The sequence below is a fragment of the Erithacus rubecula genome (genome assembly GCF_903797595.1).
Source record: "Erithacus rubecula genome assembly, chromosome: 12".
Lineage (NCBI taxonomy): Eukaryota > Metazoa > Chordata > Aves > Passeriformes > Muscicapidae > Erithacus > Erithacus rubecula.
In genome coordinates this window covers 6,548,718-6,573,198 of record NC_136664.1, presented here as the reverse complement: position 1 = coordinate 6,573,198, position 24,481 = coordinate 6,548,718, and the positions used below count along the sequence as shown (strand labels likewise).

The 24,481-nt window shown below is 44.4% G+C and overlaps 1 protein-coding gene across 4 annotated transcripts in view; it reads right to left on the bottom strand.

The window, feature by feature from the left end:
* RANBP10 (RAN binding protein 10) overlaps positions 1-24,481 on the bottom strand; it is a 67,998-nt gene that overhangs the window by 7,193 nt on the left and 36,324 nt on the right. For 2 of the 4 annotated variants that reach the window (XM_079316370.1, XM_079316372.1), the window contains 9 exons: positions 17,434-17,456; positions 11,856-12,040; positions 10,117-10,229; positions 7,763-7,871; positions 6,200-6,348; positions 3,791-3,986; positions 2,339-2,463; positions 1,327-1,472; positions 731-842 (listed from right to left, as the gene is read on the bottom strand). In XM_079316370.1, the coding sequence (XP_079172496.1) occupies positions 731-842; positions 1,327-1,472; positions 2,339-2,463; positions 3,791-3,986; positions 6,200-6,348; positions 7,763-7,871; positions 10,117-10,229; positions 11,856-12,040; positions 17,434-17,456 (1,158 nt within the window). The remainder of the gene's footprint in view (positions 1-730; positions 843-1,326; positions 1,473-2,338; positions 2,464-3,790; positions 3,987-6,199; positions 6,349-7,762; positions 7,872-10,116; positions 10,230-11,855; positions 12,041-17,433; positions 17,457-24,481) is intronic. The other 2 variants (XM_079316371.1, XM_079316373.1) reach the window with 2 other exon arrangements.

Genomic DNA, 24,481 nt, shown 5'->3' with positions numbered 1-24,481 from the left:
TGGTGACAGCCCTCAGCAACTTGTCCATACTCCTCAAGTACTGGACAAACAGCTGCTGACTGTCAGGGGAAGGGACTGTCCTTCCCAAAACATGCAATTTCTGTTCCTCTGCTGAGAACAAAGAGCCCTCATGGGTGTGTCCATCAAGTTATCCCTTTCCTCAGAAGGTAATCTCTAAATTTCCTTCTGGAACATTCAGTGTGAGATGCACACTGGAAATCTGCCTGGGTACAGTGAGCCAAATTGTGCAGAGGATGCAACTGCATTCCCTCCTAAAAAACAGAGTGGTACCAGGGTTGAACTCTGCTAATCCATACAGCTAGAAAAGAACCCTGGTAAAGTCCACACAATGATTAAGGTGGGTTCAGAGCATGAAGGGAAGGTGGGAATAATTCCCACCAATAAGGTGGGAAATGCATCAAAGAGATCTTGGTTTCCTAGGTAAGCAGGGGAGGAAGATCTTGAGGCACATCCTTGGGAGCAGCATTGAGGGGAGATGCAAGGAAGGGAATCAAAATATGAGTGCATCAGGGGATCTGTTTTCTGCAGGCTTCCCTCCTACCCCCCTTCCTGCATTACTGCCCTGACAATCCCCAGCAACACAAAGAAAGGCCAAAGCTAAACACAAGTATTTCTGAACCTTCCCTAAGACTGACAGCCAGCCTGCCACAGGACAGCCCTTGAGAGCAGGTATGTCTGGAGAAACACTCCCACAGGAAGCAGATCTTACCCAAAATAGCACTATTGAGAGCAGCACACACAGGTTCCCTCTGGATGGGGTCCAGCTGTTGGCCAACGGGGCAGTTCCAGGGGTCTGAGTAAGCTAACAAGCTAAAGGCGTCCTGTCAGAGAACAGAAAGGCACAGTCAGGCCAGGCAGGGCTGCACACTCACAGGAAAACCACCAAGTCCAGCTGGGGCACCTCCTGCAATCACCACGCTGACAGGTGCCTACCTCCTGAAAAAGAAATGGACCTTTTCTTCTTGGCAGCAAGGACCACAGTGGGCCATCAAGATAGAAGGTTAAAGAGGGTGTCCCCTCTACCTGGCAGGGGAGCCAGCACAGGAAGGCAGGTGGAGTGTCACCTGCAGAGAAGAAGAGCATGCAGTTGCTCCAGGAAGTCAGGCAGGAGCTGTATTTCTTCTGTCTTGTACTGAGAATTGGGTGTGGATGCTCTACATTCATGTTTTGATCTCTGATCCCCACCTAGGGCCCTTCTTGCTCAGCAGGTGCAGAAGTGGGGGTACCCAGGTATCTGCAAGGGAACCCACAACCCCAGACCTAGCCCAGAGAATTGCTGCAAAGCAGCACAAGGCCCAGGCTTACCTGAAGCATTTTTTTGTGCATGGTGTTCTTCCCATACTCTCTGCAAAGCTGCTCGCTCAGGATCTGCAGCTCCCGCCCAAACTGGATCATTCTCTCTGTGGCAGCATGGTTCCCTCCACAGAGCTGCCTCTGGGGGCAGCTGTCTTCTAAGGAGAAGCAGTGGAGAAGGAACAATCATCTTGCATTCCCCACCAATGCCCACTGTGTGTCAGGATATCCACAAACTCCCTTCTGGAGCAGGTAGCTGCTTCCTGCCCTAAGTTTATCCCAATAGAAGCTTTCTGTGATCCCTGCCCTACAACAGCCAGTAGTGGGTTTGTCATAGTGCCCATAAATACAGGGAAGATTTGAACTCTGCTTAGTGCCTGAGGACTACCTAGAAATCCTGATAAAATCCTGGGAGCTTGCAACTCCAATCTGTTATCCTTTCATGTGTGTAACACAGCATCTATAACCCAGAAATCCCTGGTCTAATAAATCCTGGACTCAGAAAACTTTCAGTCAGAGATGCCAACACCACCAGCTTCCCAATATTAATGGCCACAAGAGCCATTATAACTGGATGAATCATTCCAGAGCTAGTGTGGCTGATCCATCTGCTCCCTCCTGGCTAAAGCACCTCAAACAAGACATTTCATGGATGGAAGTTGTGCTGAGGCCACTCTGCAGCTGGACATCACCAGCCTGGCACAGCCCAGCCCAGCTCAGCTCCCCAGCAGGCAGTTTTCTGCCAAGTCTGCTCTGAGCTCCATTTCATAACCAGCACAGAACAAACCTTTGACTCCTATTGCTTTCCTTGCTCCAAAATATCACCAGCACTGCTGTGAGTCTATGAAAAGCCAGACTTAGTTTTAGTTCCAGGACAGATTAATTTTCCCCATGAACCAGGCACTTCATATATGTGGGGAAAGCAGCCCAAAGTGCACACTTTTTCCCCCACAATCCAATCACAGTTTTAAGTCTTGACACCAGCTCCTGTTTCCCCTCACCCCTCCTGACTCTGAGGACCTACCCATGCTGGACTCATCTGTCTGCAGGATCTCTTCATGTTTGTAGGTGCCATTCATTATCCTGGTGGATGAATTTTCCAGGACTCCATTGGGGTAATGCTCAGCCTCCATTTCCATCTCACTGTCACTGAGGTGAAGAGAGAGAAGGAAGGTCAGATATCTAAATTAAAAAGGGAAGTCAATGAAGAGCTCATGTGCCAAACAGTGCCCAGCAATGGCCAGAACACCAGAAAAGGTGCCAATTGTACTACAGGGAGCCAGATGGTCCAACTCAGTGCAGCAAAAATTACTGCATGCTTCTGAAGACAATTTATGAAACAGGATTCTGTTCCCTAAGTGCCTGTCATAATTCCAGGTGCAGAATGTTTTTTCCCTTAAGGAAGTGGTAATCCTTGGGATAGGAAACAGCAATCAGGTAACAAATAACACACTCAGAGACTGCACAGGAGGGAAAACTTGGCTATGATACATCCTCAGTCCTTGGAAACAGTGCACTACTGAACACTTCTATGTCCAAGACAGCAGGCTGACTGATACTGCTGATTAACTACTGATTAACTGAAATCATGAGAAGATCTTACTGGAAAAGAATGACAAATCCAGCATCATTAAATGATTCTGGTAAATTGAGTCTGAACAAGTGTTGCTCACTCAGTTACATGCTAGGTGGCCCTCCAGAGGTCACAACTGAGGCTGCAAACTGCCCTGCAAGCCATGCTCAGCACAGCACCTAAAGAATGAGTGCCAGCTGCAATTAGCAAGAGATTCTTTTAATCACAATAACACCCTCTGCTCCAGTGAGGGCTCAAACAGCCCTGCACCAGCAGTGTGGAGAGTGAGCCCAAAGGAAGCTCAGTTTGCACCACAGCTCACTCTGCTCCACAGTCCAGAAAAGGCAGCAGTGACTGCACTGAACTGCTGCATCACCTGTGGCTTGCTGCAGAAGGGAGGCTCAGTCTGACCTGCTGTCACAGCATGAAACAAATCACTGCTGGCACCTGGAAGGAACAGGGCAACAGGCAGCCCAAGGAAATTACACAAGAGGGCACTGCACCACGCCAGTGGTGGCCTGAGCTGCTGCCTCACCCAGCACAGGGCAGGAAGCTGCTCAGCAGGAACAAGTGCCTGGCTGAGGCAGCAGGAACACCACCAGGCTGACTGGGAAAGCCTCTGGGCAAACTATCACACTGGGATCCAAAAGCATCAGTGTAAAGGGACAGCTTGGTGCCTGAAACAAGAGCATCATAACATTCCTTATGAGATGAACCTCCAAGCCTGAGCCACAGCAGGGGAGCCAGAACAGGTTTGTGTCTGCTGGGCATAGCAGTGACTTTGTAGATAACCAGTGTTGTTCAAAAGGGCAGGACAGATGACCCTCTGGCTCCTTAGAAAGCTGACTGGAACTTTTCCCACCATCCCACCCCCCTCAGGTGTCTCCAGAGGAAAAGCAATACCTGGTTTCTTGATTACTCGTACTACTGTGCTGCTGAGATTTGGTAGAATCTGTAGAATTGGACTCAGAGTAGTTCACAGATGAAGGGGAAGAGGAGGAGGAAGATGAAGATGATGAACTCAGTGTTGGGTATTTACTGTGACTCTGTTTGCTTTTTGTGGACATGACTCCATTGCTACAGGTTGGACTATCTGCTCCTGAAAGCCAAAAAGAAAGAAAAATGAGATCAGACTGACAATGTCATTCTGCTGTGAAGCCAACTATTTAGCAAGACAGCAGGCCCCAAAGAAAGTAAGCAAAGTAAGACTGCAGATCTTAAATTATGCTTCATCATTCTTAAATTCAATGGGGTTTACAGAAGACACAAGGAACCCCACTGCTCACCAGCAACACCTGACCTTCATGAAGTTCTAAAAATGGGCTGTAAATTAGAGACTGGCAGGAACAGTTCGCAAGTACAGAAATTATTGTTGAAAGTACAACTGCCCAGGCTTTCCACAACCTATCTAAAGTCAGAGATGTATGTGATTCACACAACACTCAGCAAATAACAGCAACCTCTTAATGAGCCCAAGCTAACCTTCCTTGTTCAGGAGAACAGTAACCACCGAGAGTCAGGCTTGAAATTTCACCTGCTCCTCCACAAAAGGTGCTTATCAAGCTGCAGAACACACTGACACAAGACACAAATGTTTATTCATTACCACAAGTTTTATATGGATTCAGAATTAACAGAGAATAAAATATTTTGGAAAAACCTCACTATAGGCTTGTCTTCTTCATATATTCTTCTCATTCACAGGACCTTGGCTAAATGATGAACCTGCCATGGCTGTTCTCCAGATGTGATGGTGATATATCAAACTGATCAGCTGATCCCACATTATGTTTATATCAGGGAATGTATTTCTATTTTCTATCACAGCAACACAAGGATTCAAACAGGCTGCTCTGTGTGTTTTAAAGACAAAGATAGAATACCCTGTTCACAACAGGTCTGTTTCATCTCTGAAATATGCTCTGAAATGAAATAACCACTCTTTTAAAAGAACAAGGTCTGACAGAGAACTGTGGAAGGTGATGTCCATGTGTACAGATCAATATATAAAAATACTACCCTGCACTGCAGCTGCAGATGTAGACATGGGTATTACCAAGAGCTTTTATGGACTGATGGGATCATTCTCACTATCTAGTCAAAGAAAAACACCCAGAGCTTCTCACAACACAGCAGAAGAAAACAAAGATACTGGCTTGGAAAGGTGAGTGACAGTTTGGAAGTATTCAAATAATTGTCTTTTCCTTAAATATTTGCCTGTCCACAGTCTGTAACATGCAGCAGTGGGAATACCAACCCAAAGCCCATTCAGATGGCTGTGAGCAGCTCAGCCTATTTCCAAGGGCTCTGCAGGCAATTTTTCCTGGCTTGCTCCATCTCCAAAGCTGCAGTCAGTGATTACCTAGGGAGGATATCTCAGGTGCCCTCATTTATCTTGTTCCCTCTACTTCAAAACCTGAAGTTTAATTTCCCAGACTCTGAAGAGCTGATGCTCCAGAGTTGGGTTTTACTGGAACAGAACTGTTCTCTTCTCACATGTTTAGAGCTGGCAAGGTAAAATCCATGGGGTAGGGAGAAGCTTTTGTGCAATGCATCCCCCTGACCTTTTGCTCCACTGGCAAAGCAGCTTCAGCTCAGTTCTTTCTGGAAAGCAATTATTTTGCAGACTCCAAGGTCCAGAAAACAGGCTTTGCTTTCCAGGCCTCTCTCAGCACTCCATCAGTGAAACACTGAGTTAGGTGGCTGCAGGAGAAGACTGCCTTCAAAAGCTTCTTTATTCTGAAATAAACCTGCTCTGCAGACAATTGCGGAAAATAACTAATGGAAAACCAATTCTGTAACAGCGTAGAGACACTCATGGTAAAAAACCATTCCTTCAGCTGGGAGGGGAATGGAAATGAACATTTCAGAGAATAACACACGGAAAGCAGCAGGTAATGTTATGTGGACACTGCTGAAGGCCTAGGCAGATTTCAGCCAGGCCTTTTCTCAGGTTCTGAGTCTTTTACTCTCAGACTGTGAGGATTTTTCCTAGGCTGAGACACTTTCTCAGCTCTGGCCTGAGCTTTCCCCAGGGTGATCACTTTTTTGTAAATAGGAATTAATAAACAGGAATTAACATCTAGTGTTGACTGAAGGACAGTACATAATACACGTGACAGGAGATGTTTTCTCCTATTGTCCAATGAACTACTGTCCTGCTTGAGCTGTGTGAACCACTCTATAAATATGGTTTGGGTTTTCAATAAAGCGCTTATTTCGCCTAAGAAGTCAGTTGTTATTATCTGCTGCTCTCTGCAAACAGCACCAATGCCAGACACCAGCACACCTGGAGACACAGGACACGCTTACCAGCACTGTGGAGGTGTGAGTTGCTGGATCCATGCCTGGGACTGGAGCTGGGGGAGCCGGGGTAGCTGTCCTGGGAGCGGGGGCTGCGGGCGCTGAAGCAGCGCACCTCGCTGTCCGTGCCGTTCACCATCTCCACGAACTGCCGGCACCTGCACTCATGGGAGGCAAGAGGGACAGAGGGGGCGTGACAGCCAGCAAGCCCTAGAAACTGCTGCAGGAGAAACAGGGCTTTGGGACACCACATTAATGTCATTATGTAGAAGTGGATCCATTGTTTATTTTTTTTATTTTTTTTTAAGACTACTGTCTACGCGATCACGCATTTTTTGATCGGTGTTTTTATGCTGTTCACTTTTCAGGTTGCTGTTTAGAACTTTGCTGCTCGCTTTGATTTTGGGTTTTTTAATCTCAGTATTTTGTTTTTTTCAGCTTCTTTCTTGACTTAGCACGATTTATGTTTCAGTGGCTTTGAAGGGTCTTAACAAGCTGCAGAAAAACACCTAAAAATTGCTTATTTTGTGCACTTGTTATAAACATTGGTCTAAACTAAGAAATATACAGAAAAACAGCTAAGCATGTGAAGAAACAGTAAAATATGCAGAAAAATAACTAGGCAGTAAAATATGGAGAAAAACAGTTAAATAGAGTTTAGCTGGTGCACACGATGCAGACCATGGCCTGAACTTGTTCAGACATGTCTCTGTGGCTTAGACTTGTTCAGTATCACTACAAACTTTCAAAAACACATTTCTGACTCCTGATGCCTTTGTATTGTGAGTGCTCTGATGATGCTACAGAGGAAGGAGTTCAGAAACATCACCTTTGATGCTAATGGATGTTGAGACATTCCCAAAAAAGCAAGTTTAATTCTACTGTACTAAGAAAAAACTGTTCCTTTGCAGCTTCACCTCCAGAGCTTCTGCAGGTACTCCAAAATTCAGTTTTGGAGAGGTTTTTTCAGGGAGAAGGTACTAAATCTGTCAAACACCATCATTCCTTCACTACTCCAATCAACCTAAAAATACTGATGGCCAATGGAAAATAGAGAAGGAAGAGTAAAAAAAATGCAATATACACAGTGAGGAAAACTCCTTATTTAGCTTTACTGGGAACTGTCCTCATATGTCTCAGAAGTCTGGGAGAGCCACTCTGTACTGCTGGGAGAACTGGGACACTATTTTCTTTTAATCTCTACCCCAGACAGCATTTTCCATACATCTGCCTTTCTAGGAACCTTCACAGTGACTGACACTGCTCCAGCACTGCAAGATCTTCACAAGGCCAGTAAAGAAACTGCTCTGAAAGAATTTCTGGCAGTCAGCAGAACTAAAATTCACCCACCTATGCCTGACCTCACGCGGCAAAGCTATACTAGGTCTGAACAGCAACAAAAGGGTGACATCTATAGTGCTACAAGCACTGTGCAAAGGACTCCCAAAGGGAGCTCAAACAGTTTGAATTCAGAGCAAGGTGTGCAGCCAGACTGGATGTTTGGACAGGTTCTTCTTCCCTCCTTCATTTACACATTTCAGCATTAGTGAGCATAAAGCTTTTCATACTTACTTTAACATGAAGAGCAGGTTGGGGTTATGTTCTAGGAGGCCGGGATAGAGCTGCTGGGTGGCTTCTATGGCCTCTCCTACTCTGCCTGCTAATACTAGTTTCTGTATTCCTGAAAGCAAAAACAGACCTAGTGACACACAGGACCAGCCCACAGGAACAGCCAGAAGAGCTGTCTCATCTGTTCCACCCAGGTCCCCATCACCACCTTGCAGTTTGGGAGAACTGGAGACCATATTTGGTTTATTATGGATTAGAGTGAGGAAAACCCTGTGAAAATGTGAAAGGATCTTTCCATAGCAAAAAAACCATCAGGAGCAGAAGGATCTGAAGGATGAAGTAGGTAGGTTGGGGTGCTCTGAGACTTTAGTCCTTTAGTCACAGAGCTCTGCAGCAATGGAAACAAGGAGGCTGCTGGGGAAGTGACAATTTCAGAGGGCAACTTCCTAGGTCAGCCTCATATTACATTCTCTGGTTCAAGCTTGGAAGCAAACATATGGCTCAGTATGAGATAAATGGAGTATTCTTAGAGGGTCTGTGGTCTTAAACAACAGCACAGTGCTGCTTCCACAATATTCTTACCACTGAGCAGAAGTCATGATATCAACAAAACTACGTTCCTGCAAGTCCACCTCAATGTATTCCCAGAGAAGTACCAGCAGTTGACTACACTAGAAACAGCTCAACTACTTGTACACTTCTAGGAGGTGCAAAAACACAAGGCAGAAGACACTTAAGACACTTATCATGCTGGGTGTTCATGTCCTGTGTATGTTCCTGCAGTTGGTCACAAGTGATTTCAAGATGCCTGAAAGCTCCAAGAAGCTGCTGATATACAGTGACTCACATTTCTTTTTATTAAGTGTACTCACAGATAAAAATTACATGTACTTAAAACTAAAACTGCATTGTTGTTCCTTATAACCAGCAGAGGGAAGGTTTGGAATGGCCTGTGAGGTGCTTTGCAGGCAGGGCCTCTGATAACAACAGGCTGTGGCCTTCTCAAAGTGTTGGAGCAGTTGGAAGCACAGCCTGGTAAATCTTTATTAACAATCCCAGTAACAAACTGCAATGACTTGTCTCCCACTTTTCAGTGTCTATGGTTGTTATTGTAGTTGAAATCTGGAACCAAAGCCGTGGCTCTCACACCACCACAAGAGCTCTCATTTCACTCTCCTGCACGTCCATTTTCTGTCTCGCTGCTTGTGACAGCTCTGCTTTGTCTTGTTTGGCAACTCTCACAGATGTCATTCCCTTTCATATTTCCCCCTTTTTTTGTTTTCCCATCTGTGTTTTCCTCACACCTTTTACTCGAGCCCCAACTTCAGGGCTCTGCATTCCTCCCCTCCATCTGCCTTGTCACCTGTCCCCAGACAGACGAGCCCGCGCGTCTCGCGCGCCCGTCGGGCTCTGCCAGTGAAACCCACAGCACTGGGAACCCTGCTGGGCTCAGGGCTGCACAATGCATGGCCTGGGAAGCACCAAGCCATCAGCACTAACAGGCAGCACTGCAAGTTATTTAAGAGCAGAGTCCCCAGATGAACCCGAATGCTGGCAAAGCACATGCAATGTATGGAGAGCAAAAGGGCACAATGCTCTGCTACGTGACAGTCACACGAGAAACAGTTCACAAAGGGAAGGGAAAGGTACAGGGATGTGGCCTGTATTCAGCAGCCAGGAGAATGCAGAAAACACACCAATGTTCTGCCATTCTGCAGGCTGAGCCTGTGAATAGAAAAGCTTAAAAAAAGGTACAGGAGGAGAAAGCTGCCAGACTTATTCTGCAGGACCAAAAGCACTAACAGCCCTGCCAGCTGAGAGATGAGCCACTTGGGAACAAACAGCAGCACCCAAAAAAGACACAGAATACAAATTCTTCACCCAGTGTGAGCTTAACACATTGGATGTGAATTTGAAAACCCCTCAGCATGTAAAAGTTACCTGAAATTACAATGTGCAGAGGGACTGGAAGAATCCTTAACTCGGAACTGCAGCAAATGGATGTGCCTGAGTCCCTGTGCCAGGCTAATGGAACTGTCCCTCCTGCAACAGCCTGCAGTGAAAAGCTCAGATCCAAAGGGATCTCTGGTGCAGTGATCTCAGCTCAGGTAAAGGCCAAGCAGAGCAGCCAGGCACAGGAAGGAACAGGGCAGTTCTCCAGGCAAAGATGGCAGAGGGTGGAGAGGGTGCAGTGAGGATGGGAAAAGTGCTCCTAGCACAGGTTCCAGAGCTCTGCTCCGTGGTCAGCAGTGTGCTGTGGACAGCCCTGCACTCTCATGGAGCAATTTCAACAGCACTCACTCCTCTGCAGAGTCCCAAAGGGAACACTCTTGAGGAGTGACACCTGAGAGACTTACTTTGTCTGTTCTTTATTGAGGTCTGTTCTTCCTGGATTGTGGTGTCTGTGACCCTGGCAAAGGCAGTTGCTGTTGAACAGTAGCCATGGTGAACCAAATATGATGAAACCATACTAGAAAGAAAGAAAATACAAGGAGATTGTGAGGCACCAGTGAAACAGAGTCATCACACTGGAGAAAAAAGAAATCAAGGCAACAGAAGTTGCAATTTCACTGAGAAACTCAGCTTGCTTAGAACATAACCAAGGTTCTACTTCTGGGTCTAAACTACATGTATTTACAAGACAGGCACCTGGTCCTCTGCAAACAGGAGGGAGGCTCTAAATTCCTTTTATGGAGTGGAAAAAAATTAAAATATTAAGAATCTCAATGCATATTCAATATTATTTATGACTGCTGTCCAAGGGTCACTTGTAAGGGCTCAATACTGTGTTACTGCCAGTGACAACCTATATAGACATAAATCTGCACCTCAGAGAGGTTCATGGCTTTCAAGTAGATTTAAAAAGGAAGAAATCATTCTGGTCCTAAATTTCTTCCATCACTTATTTGCCAGCAATTCAGTAGTCCAACCTCCTTATGAATTCTGCATGCTCACAGATATTTTAATCTGGGGACTGTCAGCATTGATTTAAAAAACATTAACATGCTTGCAAGTTGTATTTTCAAAAAAAATCTTGGGAAGGGAGGAGTATGACTGTCAGAAAACAAACACAACAAAACCATCCTCCTCAACAAACTATTTCTAAGGCACTTGTGCCCTCCCTGGACACAGTGACTCAGTGTTAATGCTCACTGGATTTTAACAAATCTAAAAAGCCAGCAGCAGGATTTCAAAGCTCCTCACGATGAATCTCAAACAGGCTTCTCATGATGAAGCTGGCATTGATCTGATCAAGTCACAGCTCACAGCATACACCCAACTTGGCTACTTCCAGCACAAGAAAGAAGTCTTTTATGAGTCAGCAATCATTTTTAGGCATAACATTGTACACTGCAGGTGTGTAATTTTAAGAAGTTGTTTTAAATGCAAGTACTTCTGCCCAAGAGCTCTACAGGAGGAACTGCAGAGTGGTGACCCTGATAACTCCACCATACACATCAGAGGAAAAAATTCTGGAGAACACAAGGAGCAAATACAGGGATAAATTGGTCCCACTGCAGCAGAATCAACAGCTCTTATTAAGGGAGGTCCTGGCTCTCTAATTTGGTCCCATTTTGGAAGGCAAATAACAGCATCAATAACACTCCTGACCTCTGATAACTCCTGCCAACTGCTCTCATCAAGCTCCACTCAATCCTTTATGCAATGAGAAGTGCTTTCAATATTCACAAATTTATAAAATGCCATAATTGTGCTTTCAGTTGGGTTTGGAAGCCTTTGGTTCAGGCTTTCTTTCTCTTTCATTTCTGAACTCAGCTGACTTACATACTGGCTTTTCTTCTGTATTAAGAGTTCTTATGGTGTCTTCTCCCCTCCCACAGTGCATCACCCCAAAATGTATGTTCTTCCATTTCTACAAGCTTTCATGCAGTCTTTGCCTGAAAACTTCTCCCATATCTTTTACATTTGAAAAAGCAGCAATCTACACAGGAAATACCCTTAAACAACAGAACAACTGGAGGGTAGAACAATTTGAGAGTGGCAATTTTTGCCATAAGAGGGTACAAATTAGCACTTAAGAAGTACTTCAAGCCTAACAAAAGGGAAGAAGCTGAAGAGCAAGGCAGTGACTTACTTCTGCAGCATGGCTTGCCACTCTCCCAGCCTGTCTCCTATGGGAAAACGTTTAATGGTGCTCTGGATCTTTGCCCTCCACTCCCTCATGTAGTCCTCAATGTCAAACACAAAGGGCTGCTGCCCAAAGTTGGCATCCACGATCTCTCCTGGAGTCTGGAGACCCACTGTAGGGTAGAGGTTTGACTGGGAAGGAAGAAAAACAAACCTGTATGAAACACAGCTTTCTCCTTCTGCTTCCAGGTATGTGGTTTGATAAAACCAAAGAGCTGCTCTTTAAACTGAAATAAATATAATGGAATTGGAAGAGACAACAGCTCTTTGGATATTTCTCAAGGAATCCTGTGACTTATTGTGCATTTGGGAAAAGTTATTGCATCAAACCAGAACATTGGGTTCTATCCTCCAGAAGCCTGTGATGGAGGCCATGACTGCTGTCTGTGGATGGTCACTTCTGCTTTAGTTTTCTGCAATTTCTACCAAGCTTCAAAAGCCAGCAGATAATGTAACAACAAAAACAGCAACAATAATGGCAATATATAATAAGAATAATTGCAATCAAAGATATAATAATAATAATAATAATAAATGAGAGGTGCATCATCTCAATCAATGGGTCTATGTATTCCCTCCTATTTCAACTGTCTTCTGCTCCTTGGAAATTGTTATCTCAGTATTCCACATCTCTGATGAAAAGGGAACAAAGCTCTGATGTTAGGTCTTTGATAATCCCAAGACATTACACTACTGACAGATGAATTTCTTTTTAAGAAAATGTCTATAGATCCAGATGGAAGCTTCGACCCATCACCAAAACATGAGGAAAATAAAAAGGTTACCACCATGAAAGTGTTTCTAAAATTCAGCCAATAATTCAGCTTCTAAGGATGATCTAATAGAAAATAGGTGTTCAAATTCTATCAGAAGTTCTCTGAATTCATGCTATTTTAAGAATAAGCTTATGGATATAAATGGAAAGCCTGAGCCCACTTAAATGTTGGGAAAAGAGAAATAGCATCAGAAAAGGTACAGGAGTGCCTGGTTCTCATCACTCTGATCACATTTTTCAAGAGGATGTTCCATTCACTGTCAAGTTACTTCTGTGAAGCACAAATTACTTTTCTGCCTGTAAAACAGACACAAACTGCACTAATTCTCTGCTCCACAGCATGTGCTGAGAGTCTGCAGGGTGGGGGAAGAAATCTTTCTCGTGCCACTCAGGAACTGTTTGGTGCTGGGCTTTTTCCACTTTGCTCTAAAACAGTGGAGCCAGAAACTGGACAATGGGCAAGGCACACCTGGATGGAACTGAAGTCTGGAAGTGCCTGTGCCTTGCTCAGGGCTGAACCCCTATCAGATATTATAACAGCAGAGATTTCTCTTTAAGCCAAAGCAGAAATCTAGGATGACCCTCTACAGCAACAGACATGGGCTTTCCTACAATTATCTGGAAAATTTCTTCAACTTATTCTTCACTGTGGCAGAGATGGGGATGATTTAGGCCTGGAAGGGGTTCCAAGAGGGACTGCAGCATCTCTGTTCTCATTTTCAAAACTGAACTAGGTAAGAGCCTGACCAACCTCCTTTACCTTTGAAATCACCAAACCTCAAAAAACAAAGGAAATAAACGAATCTAGAAATAGAGGCTGGAAATTGAAAAGAGATCAGTATGACTGCATTACTGGTGATTCACCACACCTCCTCCTTTCCTGCTCCCACACCAAGGGAGCCTCTAGGTCAGGGATGTGCAAAGTAAATACAGCATGATAAAGGAAGAGCTACCAGAGGAAAATGCTGCAATCACATTTAGTCCCTCCATCCTTTCAAAACTGGCTGACATGGAAGTATCTCTAATGAGGGATCAGATATTTTCCACAGTCCATACTTCAGACTTTTTATTATCTTCTCAGTATCTTAAACCCAAGGGCTATCAAAGCCAGGGATCAGACACCCAAAATACTTGGAAATCAGAAGCAAACCCACCCCAATTCACAAGATGCCATGTATTTTCCAATCACTTTTGGCTATATTCATCTTCAACAGAAGCCACCTACCCTCTACATCTCTCAAATCATCTTTGAGGTAAAATTCCTTTTTTTAAAGAGGAATGTATTCTCTGTTTAGCAGCTGCTGGGAACTACATGTACCTCCAGCACCCTGCCAGATGCAGGCAGACACAATCCCACAGCCCACTGACCCAGGAGATGCTTTTCCTGCCAAGTTCTTCAGGAACACCTTCCCTGTGACATTTGGCCCACCTCTTGCCCTGATGCTGGCTGCCAGTTGCTCACAACCCCCTTGTTCATCTTGACCTGGTTCTTAATTCCCTTGTCCCTTTGTACTCCTACAATCCCACCCTGGGTTCTTCTGGCTTTTTTTAATCTTCTGTTATTCCTTCAAACCTCCAGGCAGGATTGATCTGATCCAGGCTTGTGCAAATAAGAGTTGGGCCTGAGCACTGACTTAAATTGGCAAAAAAAATAAAAGAAAACTCCCTCTTTCCCTCCATGGGGATTCACTCCTATTTCAAGCAGTTATTTTGGTTTTAACTTCAGCCTGTGCTAAGCCAAAATGTTTTTTTTCCTATCACTGTATTTTTGTACAAATGAAAACACCCTTTAGAGGAAACTGAAACAAGCCAAAGCAAGTATGTTTCAACACGTGTCCCTGGTTTTCAAATTAAAGCATCCATTTCAACTTCCTAATATTGTGAATTTTGCAAAATATTGCCTTCACCATTTGCCTCTGAAAGGGGAACTTTGGAACAAGCATTTCAAGTAAATTATTTCAAATCTGGCAATGTTTTGAGGGGCCAATTTAATTCCTTGTGTGATCTCACTGATATGCCAACCCTAAAATTTAAGCTTAATAAGTGTAGAAGTATTAGGGCTTATTGGCCAAGCTTCTGACTGATGTGTGTTACCAGTCAGCTTCAACAGCCCTCAGGCTGCAATGCAAGGAAAGGCAGAGTTCCCTTAAAGCCCTCCTGGAGGGTGAGTAATGAGGAGTGGATCAGAGCCAAAAAATCCATGTGCAGCTGCTCAAACCACAGCACCTCATGGGTCACTCAGGTAGGTTTGCTGTTCACACTCCTTGTTGGCAGTTAAATTTTCAGAAATGCAGCTTCAGTAGGTGAAGAACACAGACCATATTCCATCTCTTTCCTATAATGGATACCTTCTCTTCTTTACCTTATTGTGGATATTGTGTTTGAGCCTGGATCAGAGAACTAAAAAAAGAGAAATGTCACCTGCAAGTGATCAACTTCACATTCTCTATTGCCTCAAGAATTCTACAATCTCTGACAATATTCATTATATTTAAACCAAAGTCTATCTTGGGTTTGGAATCCCCTTCTTAAGAAAAGGCAGTAACCTCAACTGCTTGGAACAACCAATGGACCAGAAATAGCACATTGGTACCTGCAAGGGTGAAGGAAGAAGGCAGTAATCCAAGAGAAGGATACTGGAAAAGAGAATGCTGAAGTCAGGTGCAGGCACCCTTAGGATGAAGCTGCCAGCAGAGCAATTTTGCATATGCAGAGGGATGACCTAGATCCACCTGTAGGCACAAGTCTCCTATCCTTGTTCCCATCCATAGTTAAGGGGTGAAAGGACCCCACAAAGTCTCTCTCCTCCTCTTTTTATAGAGGAATTATCTCATGAAGGGTAATTCTTAACAGTAGGAGCCCTACAGGGCATCAGCTGTTCTCCTTCCTGGCCCAGAAAAACAAGTGTTATGGATTAGCTGCTGCTGTAAAAGCCAGAGGGGATTTCCCCAGAAAACAGCTCAGCAAACTGGCTGGTAAAGGCACAGAGACCATTTAACCACTGGAGATTCCACCACGAGGCATCTGCCAAAACCCACCCTGGCCAGATCTTCTCCCAGTTTCACACTAAAACATCTCTGCACAAGACACACAGACAAACAAGCCTGAGATCCTGGGAGGGTGATGAAGAAACAGCAGGACAGAGCAATGCCAGGAGAGTTCTGAGCTCAATCTCACTGGCACTGCTTCACAAACACCCTTCTGTCTGCTCTGCTCCCCCAGCTGCTCACCCCCTGTGCCCCTCAGAGACTCAGCACAGAGCTGAACAGCTCACACACCAACATTAAATGTCTATGTCAGCTCACTGGGCACTCCAGGATCAACAGGATGCAAGTTAAGGATGCAGGACAGGGAATTCCAACCTGCCAAATCTGTGCTGTGAAGCTCCACAGCAAGACTTGAGCTGTAAATGGCAGAGCAGTGGCACATGTGCTGCACAGCTATTTTTGACTGACAGGAGCCTAAAGAGCCATTCTCTATCTCAACATGGAGACTGCTCCTGCTGCAGAAGAAGAAATCTAGCCAAATGAGAAGATAAAGTGGTGAAAAAATTAAAAGGAATATGATAAATCTGTGACCACTAATGCAATCTATATCCAGAGGGAAAACAAACAGCACCAAAAACTAAGGGACACATCAGAGAAGCATCTTCTTGCTGTGGATGCAAGGTTAACACAACAGCTTACTCCAAAAGGTTAATCCTCATGGAAAGGCAAACTATTACTGTACTTTATTAAACTGTACTTGGACCAAGTAAATGAACTGTTGTGAAACAAACCACATAAAGAGTTTCTGGTTTAGAACAGAAACAGTAACTGCAATGTTACCAAGTTCAAAGGCCCTAGGACAAAAAAAACAAAAAACCCCCACCCTGTATTGACAGCTGATGTGAAAAGGCCAATCAAATCACTGCAATTTAAGTGCAGGCCATAGCTGAGTATGGGAGAAATCTGAAAAGCCCTAAATCCCACTGGGAAGGTGAACAGGGTGTGCTAGCCATTATTTCTCACAATACAAATTAGAGGAACAAGACAATTTTTTTCACAGGAAATACAGAACAAAGCAAAGCAACCTTTCTTCCAGACAACAGAGAAGTCAGCCAAGAAAATGGATCACTTTGGAGGCCTAAAAAAAGTTATTGAAACTAAGAAATCTGTCAGAGGACATTAATTTGGGGTTATTAACCATAAAGACACGAGTGCAACCTTAGGGAGAAGTCCCAAGTATGAGATGGATGCAGTGGATGTGTTGGTGTATGCCTGACCTGGGTTTACCTTTTTTCACTGAACACATCTTCCTTGCCCAGGAACACCTGGGTCTAGAAAAAAGTGAAGATTTTCTTGTTTGTGACCCTCTGTGCTTTTGTGAGACCTGACCAGACATCAGTGTAACTATGTACATGTACTCCTCCTCAGAGTTGAAGCTGCATTTGGAAGACCTGTAATAAAGTTTGCATCCATGCTTTAATTCCAGGAGAAGGAGCAACATATTCTTAGAGGTGGTGAGGGATGATAGGAGGCATGTGAGTAGCCCACAGACCCAGTCACAGGATTACAAAGTTTCAGAAAAAGGAGCATCCACATCATTCAGTGATCTGTGTTATGTTTTTTTCCAACAGGGCATCAAACAAACAAAAAAAAAAAAAACCAAAAAAAAAAAACCCCAAAAATCAAAAAATCACACCCCCACACTCTTCCCCCTCCCTTCTGTTTGCATTCTTAGTTAAAATACTTAAAATAGGTGTACTTACAGGGAGGTCTGTAAAGGCTATACCTGTGGGGGGAAAAATATTAGAATTAAAAAGACAAAGGATTTTTTTCCCTGCTTGCCTAGATCCTTAACATGCTACAAAACATTACTGCATTTTCAAATCTCAGCTCTGACCCTGCATTTCACTACCTTACATATTTAGAAGTAACTTCCCTCCCCAGTCCCCTCCTCTGCAAGGTTCTGCATCTGGAAAAAGGTTCAGGAAAAAACCTAAATGTTTTCAACATCTCTCCCAAAAATGTGATTTTCTAAAAGCAGCTCCTCTTTCCTTTGCTTCTCCCTCTGTTACTAGCAAGGAGTTAGTTTTCAAGACTCACTTTGGTGTCAGAAACAGAGTTTTAGTATAAAATTGCTTTGGTTTAGGCTGTAACAGGTTTTTCTTATCAGGCAGAGAAACAGGAATGAATATTCAACACTTGGCATTACAGCTGGGGAACAGCCCTGTAACAGCACCAAGCTGCAGCCAGGAGCACCTGAAAACACTGTGCAAAGAACAGCCTCAGCCCCAACTCAGCTGATACAGCTCCAAAGAGAAAAGATGGAAACAAAGTGCATGGTTTCCCTTTTTATTTACATCTGGCACACCAGAAAATAGGTATTAAGCTGAGGCAGCCATTGCCTGGATGGCTAACAGAGTTTTGGCTATAGACAGCACTCACCACAGCCAGACTACCCCAGGCACAGCTCTGCATCTCATTCAGAGGCCAGTTCCTGCTCCAAAGGATGCTGCCTCCCCTCCCTCTCCTGCCAAAGGGGATCCAGCAGCACAGGAGATGGATCAGCCAGACCCACAGGCTTTGGGTCACCCCCACCAACAGCTCAGGGGACACTGCTGCCATCACCTCAGCAGGCTGAGCTAAATCCAGATTCCCAGCCACCATGCCAGGAGTCAGCCTGGAAGCTGCAGCCTTTCCCCATGTGTGTGCTGGTACCCACACCAGTACACCCAGTTCTCACACACGTCCCACCTCTCCTCCTTCCCTTCTGCCTGGCACTGAAGGCACTGCAGAAGCAGAACACCACCCTCTGGTTTTAATTTTAGGACTATTTTAACCCAGAGCAGCAATGTAACATTACCAGAGCAGTCTGAAATGGTAATTTAAACCAGTTTTAGGAGTCAAGATAGGAAACAAGTAACTTCTATTCAAAACAGCACAGATCCAAATCAAATGCTCGGAAAGAAATACTGAAATTTTACTAAACAAACAGCCCATAAAGTTAAACTAACATCATAGCATATAGTCAATATGGTTTAATGAACATCCTGGCAGTTTGGACCTTGTTTATTGAGCACCCTGTCTACAACCCAACCAAAGATTGTGCACACAGGTGATGCTGAACAGGTGGCAGAGGAAAACATACAGTAAGCATTTCTCTCACCTTGTCACTTTGCCCAGATATTGTTCCTCACTCAAACCTTTTTTTTTCACTTTGCAGTTATTTTGCTCAGCTGGATGAAAAGGTGGATGAAAGCTTGTTCCTACCCTTATGCCAGAATGAGGCCAATCTCCTTGAGCCTGCTGTCCACTGGAGCCCTCCTCTGCCCCAGCTCCTCTCAGAGCCAAAGGTGGCCAAGGCTTGTGCAGCTGTGTGAAGCTGCCTCCAGCACCTGGACAAGCACATGGTTTTTAAATGAACCACAAGGTGGGTGGAAAATTGGCTGAACTGGCAGGATGGAAAAGTTGTGATCAGCAGCTCAAAGTCCAAGAGTTGCTCCTCAGGGATCAATGGCAGGGCCAACACAGTTTCATGCCTTCACTAATGACCTGGACAGTGGGATGAAGTGTGATCCCAGCAGGCTCACTCACAGGTGTCACAGGTGTCACCAAACAGCAGAGGGGACAACAGGCTGGAGGAATGATCCAGCACAAGCCTCCCAAAGCTCCACAAAAGCAACCCAAGAGCCCTGCCACCAAGTTGTGATACTCCCAGAAAACAGGACAGGATGAGGCTGGCTGGAGAGAAAGCAGATCTGCAAAAAAGATTCAGGGTCCTGCTGGGCAACAAGCAGAGCAGGAGCCAGTGGTGGGTCCTTGCAGCAAAGGAGATCAACCCCATCCTGGGCTGTATTAGTGAGAATGTAGGTTCAAGGATGGGATTTCTCCCTTCCCTTCCAACACTTGCTAGTCTCCACTTTGGTTATGATGCTCACTTTAGGGCTCCCCAATACAGGACACAGTAAGACTGAATTGAGTCCAACAGAGGCCAGCAAGACAAAGACAGGCCAAGGGAAAAGTCTCTGTTCATTCTCAAAAACATTAGGGCAGACACCAGTTGCTGCCTACAACTGTCATTTAGGAGGGTATAAAAGGCTTTTTCAGAGATGCATGTGGCAGGAGACAGGAGACAACACAGACAAGCTGCAACATGGGAAATTCTAATTAGAAAAATTCAGTATGAATTTTGGTCAAACACTGAATCAGGACCAGAAAAGTCCCCAGGGTGATCTCCATTCTTGGAGAGTAAAACTTGATGAGTTTCTGAGTAACATGATCTAGTTTGGGCCTGCTTTCAGCAGGGTGTTGGATGCTTGACCTCCAGAGATCTCTCCCAGAGAAAATAATTGTATGATTCTATAAATAAACTTATTATATTGCCTTTACAATGAGACAAATGTATGTTTTCCACATTCTGTTGTGTAACTCAGGCTAATAAAATGCTTTATGCAAACAGCACTTGGTCTGTTGCACAGACATGTCTGCTTAGAGTTTCTGCATCTGCACTGCTACACACCTGCATGCAGGAAAGGCAACAGCAGAAAGTGAAATAATCACAGCTTGAATGTTAAACTGTTTTCTTTCTCTGCAGCCCCTCCAAAGCCTGGATCCAGTTTAAAACCACAACCTTCTTAAAGACTTAAACTGGATAAATCAAGAGGTCAGGAAGCAAGAGCAAGTGTGTGAAGGGCCTCCCTTCTAAGTCCATGAAGTTGATGTGATCATCCAAGCAGTGACATAAAGACATGAAATGAAGGTTCAGTGCTAGGGCACAGTGTGACTGACATCTTCACCTGCCAGCCAAAGAAAGGACTCCCACTTTCCATGACTGAAGTGCAGTTACACATGACCCCATGCACAGAAAGTGTTTGTGGACCCTCTAGCCCATCTCTGCTCTCCACCCAGCAACAATCATCCAGTCTGCCTCACAACTGGCCACTTACAGAATTCAATTTGCACAAGACAACACACATGTGGGTGATCAGCCACAGCACCCCACTGCCTGCACAGCAGGGCACTCCTCCAGCATCTGTAATGCACAGAATTCTTAAGCAGTGCTGGATTGCAATAAACACAACACGCTTAGCAGTGTGGGCAACCTAAAGAGCAACTAGGAAATGCCAGCCCAGGAAAATACTTGAATAATTCTCCAATGTGCTGCTGAGGAGAAGCACTGCCAAACCCACACAGCTCTGCATGCCCTTGGAAACAGATATCCTCCAGTCAGGGCACTTGGGTAAAACTGCTCACACAGAGCACTCACACTATTTTCTGTTCATCTCCACAGGGAATGAGGGTGGTGAGGTCCTGGCACAGGTTGTCCAGAGCAGCTGTGGCTGCCCCATTCCTGGAAGTGTTCAAGGTGGATGGGGCTCTGTGCAAGCTGGTCTAGTGGAAGATGTCCCTGCCCACAGCAGAGGGGCTGGAATGAGATGATATTTAAGGTCCCTTCCAACCCAAACCATTCCAGGATTCTGTGATCTTATATTTGATTCATCTGAAGTCTTGTTTTGAACATGCCAATGCCTTTGCTCTCTGCAAACTTCATTTGAAGCTCTGGGGTCAAACCTATTAAACCTGGGACTGACACCTGTATGTCTCTGACAACAGACTTTTGCATTATTACCCATCATGTTTCTCCTAGTCTCCAAACTGGCTGCAGAACAGATATTTTACTTTTTAGGTTAACTTAGTCTTTCCAAGAGCCTGCACTAGAACTCAAACTATGGGAAGTTTTCTATGCCAAGACTTCAGAGGGTTGCATGCTCTTTTTATAGCCCTGCTGCTCCATTTACCTTGGTCTGCTGTCAAAGTCTGAGATCTGAGACACTCCTACATTAATCCCTGAGCAAACTCATCCACTTAAACCCAGAGACCTGCAGCAGTCACATTTCCTCCTCATGTCCTGGTCCAAGACCTTCTGCTAAATGGCTGATGCCCCAACATTTCTCCCTCTTTCTCTCAAAATTCATTCTCTTCACACTTCTAGCCACATCTCACTGTGTTTTTTACTGCCAGCACTCTGCTCAGAACTTGTCAAAAGTGTTTCATCAGCAGCCAGAAGACATTCAAGACATTTTCCAGAACAGAGAATTAAGACTACATACGATGTCAAACAGTTCTCATGTGACGTCTCCAAATAAAGTTCAAGATTTAGCTCCAACCAGAACATCCAGAATTTGTGATGGCCAAGAAAACAGTTCTTATACAGTGCTCCTGATGGATCTGATTAAATGAAAAAGTATGGAGACAATGGAAGATAACAGTTAAGCAACAGAAGAAATTGCAAGGAAAACAAAAGGGGGTGTCTAATTAATAGAAGAATAGGAGAGGACTTAAATGGTGAAGAGTGAACTGCAAAGACAAAGCTTTTTGTAATTACATTAAAAGAAAGACAAATTCAAACTCTGAAACCCTGCTCTCAAGCTAACTGGCCTCACAAAGGGGCTGATTAGTCTCATGAATACTCTTGGCATCTGCAGCAGGATTACACAATTACCTCATCTCCTAGGAGGATACATACATGCATTCACAGCTTTATGTCAGGGAACACCTAGAAAAAACACATTCATCCCCTTCCTGGTAAACCTTGGGTTTACACAACACAGAAATGAGATTCTCAGGTTAGCACTAAATATTTTGGAAGTTCAAGACCTTCAAGGAGTTGCTTCTTTCAGGGAAGGAAGCATTCTGACTTCCAAATCATTGCTCCTGCCTCCATCTGGCATTAGTTCCTCTGCTGACACCTGTCTCATCCCCTCCTCACATCTCTCTGCTCTGTGTAACCCCTGGGCAAGGGGCTCCTCTCCTCACCATTCCCCTGAGCACCTCTCCTGGATGCTGTTTCTTTATCAGTGACACACACAGACACTGCTTGCCCTTCCCAACAGCCTCCTCAGATGAGCTTTTCATTCTGCTTTTGGAGGAAGGCAGTAAAACATTCCTGCAGCTTTTGTGGGGTCACCCAGCAAGGCCTGAGCTCTGCACCTCCATCCCTGTCACCTCTAACCACATCACCTCTCCTCTCTCAGTACAACCATTGTGCCACCACAGCTCAAAGAAGAGCTGGTGCACACAGGAGCCAGCTGTGAATGCTAAGGAGAGGCTGCTACCTGTTCTTGTCCCAGACACATCATTGCACTGCACATCTGAAGAGCTCAAGAAGACACCCAGGGACAGCAGTGTTTAGAACTGATGCTGTTCTCTAAGGATGGTAACAATTCCTGTTTCTTCCCACTGGCATAGGTTATTTCTCAAGGGGTCATTCAATGTCAGATTAGAAAACCATGAGCTTTCCATCCAAAAAAGCCCCATCTTTGAAGGAAAAGGAATATTTAAATTTTAGAAAGGAAGACTAGATAAATTCATTGCTGTAAAGAACTCTGAATGTCCCAGACAAAACAAATCCCTGAGCAAGGACATGAGGCAAAGAATCAGAGGATGGTAATGACAAAAGGTAACACAGAAGTTACTGAACTGGGCTGTTTATTTGGCTTCATCTGCCCAGACACAACACAGTCCTGGGTACAGAACAGAGAAGGGGAAAACCTAAACTTTTCAATTGATATAGCTTATACTCTGGAGATTATGGTCATTAGAAAGAAATTAAATTTCAAATGAACAAACTTGTATTCATTACTTAGAAGACCTGGCCTCCTGACTCACACACTTTTGTTATGATGAAAAGTAACAGCACCATCAGGGTGAAAAACAATGAAGCTGGAAAACCACCCACTTCAACAACAGAAAAAAAAACCATCCAGAGGAGCACAGCACAAACCACTACAGGGCTTCTGTGTAAATACATGATAAAAATGAAGGAGAGCAACTAAAATGAGATTTTTTTGAAGATATTTCATTACCTCTTTGCTATTGTTTTATCTTGTCTAAAGCAAAAGCTCCAGCTCTACAACATCAGCTGTTGTTTTCAAGCCTCTACTTGTCTTACCAGACTGGACTGACATGGGCAGCCTGAACAATCCCAGCTCTCCAGCCTTTCCTCCTAGCACAGACAAACCCTTCACCACCCTGGCAGCCCTTTGCTGGACTCTCTCCAGTATTGGGCAGCCCAAGTACTTTTCCCAAGAGTTCACCAAAAATCCTGCACTCTCCAGGAACACACTGCACTCCAATCCCACTCCTTCCTTCAGCCCAGCCAGTAACTCAAAGCATCTTTGCTCTTTTAAGTGTTTTGAGCAGGGTATTTTTGGTATTTTTCTACCAATTTAATCTTGAATTCAACAAAGTAGAATTGACACAGTAAGGAGAAGCAAAGGAAAGGAGTGCTCATCCCTCCTGCCAAATCAAATGAATTCCAGCACAAAAATGAGATGAATTTACAAAAACTTACTGCACATTTATGTGATAAAAAACCACAAGAATTTATCTGGGATGGAGAGCATGTCATCAAAGGAAAAGGTATTTTAGGGGCAAAAAGGCCAAAACTTTCTATTTTAGACAAATAAGATATAACAGATGCCTGGAAAACATCTGATGTATTAATTTGGGCAATATTTTTAAGTCTTTAAAACAGTTACTGAAACAAGTATGAAATGAACCAAATTATAGCTCAGTGCTTAAATAAGACCTCTTGTGCTGAATTAATGTTTAGCTTTGGGAATGCTCAGACCAAAGTGTTGAGGCCTTCAGATGGACAAGTCCCTTCAAAAATTAAGACAGTGGTACTGTGGCTTTGGAGATAGTTGAACAACACAATAATTAGACTTCCCACTTCTTTCTTTCTTTCTTTCCCTGTTGTCCAGCCATTGAACATCTCACCTACTGTGTAGTAGCAGAGGAAAGCAGTAGAAG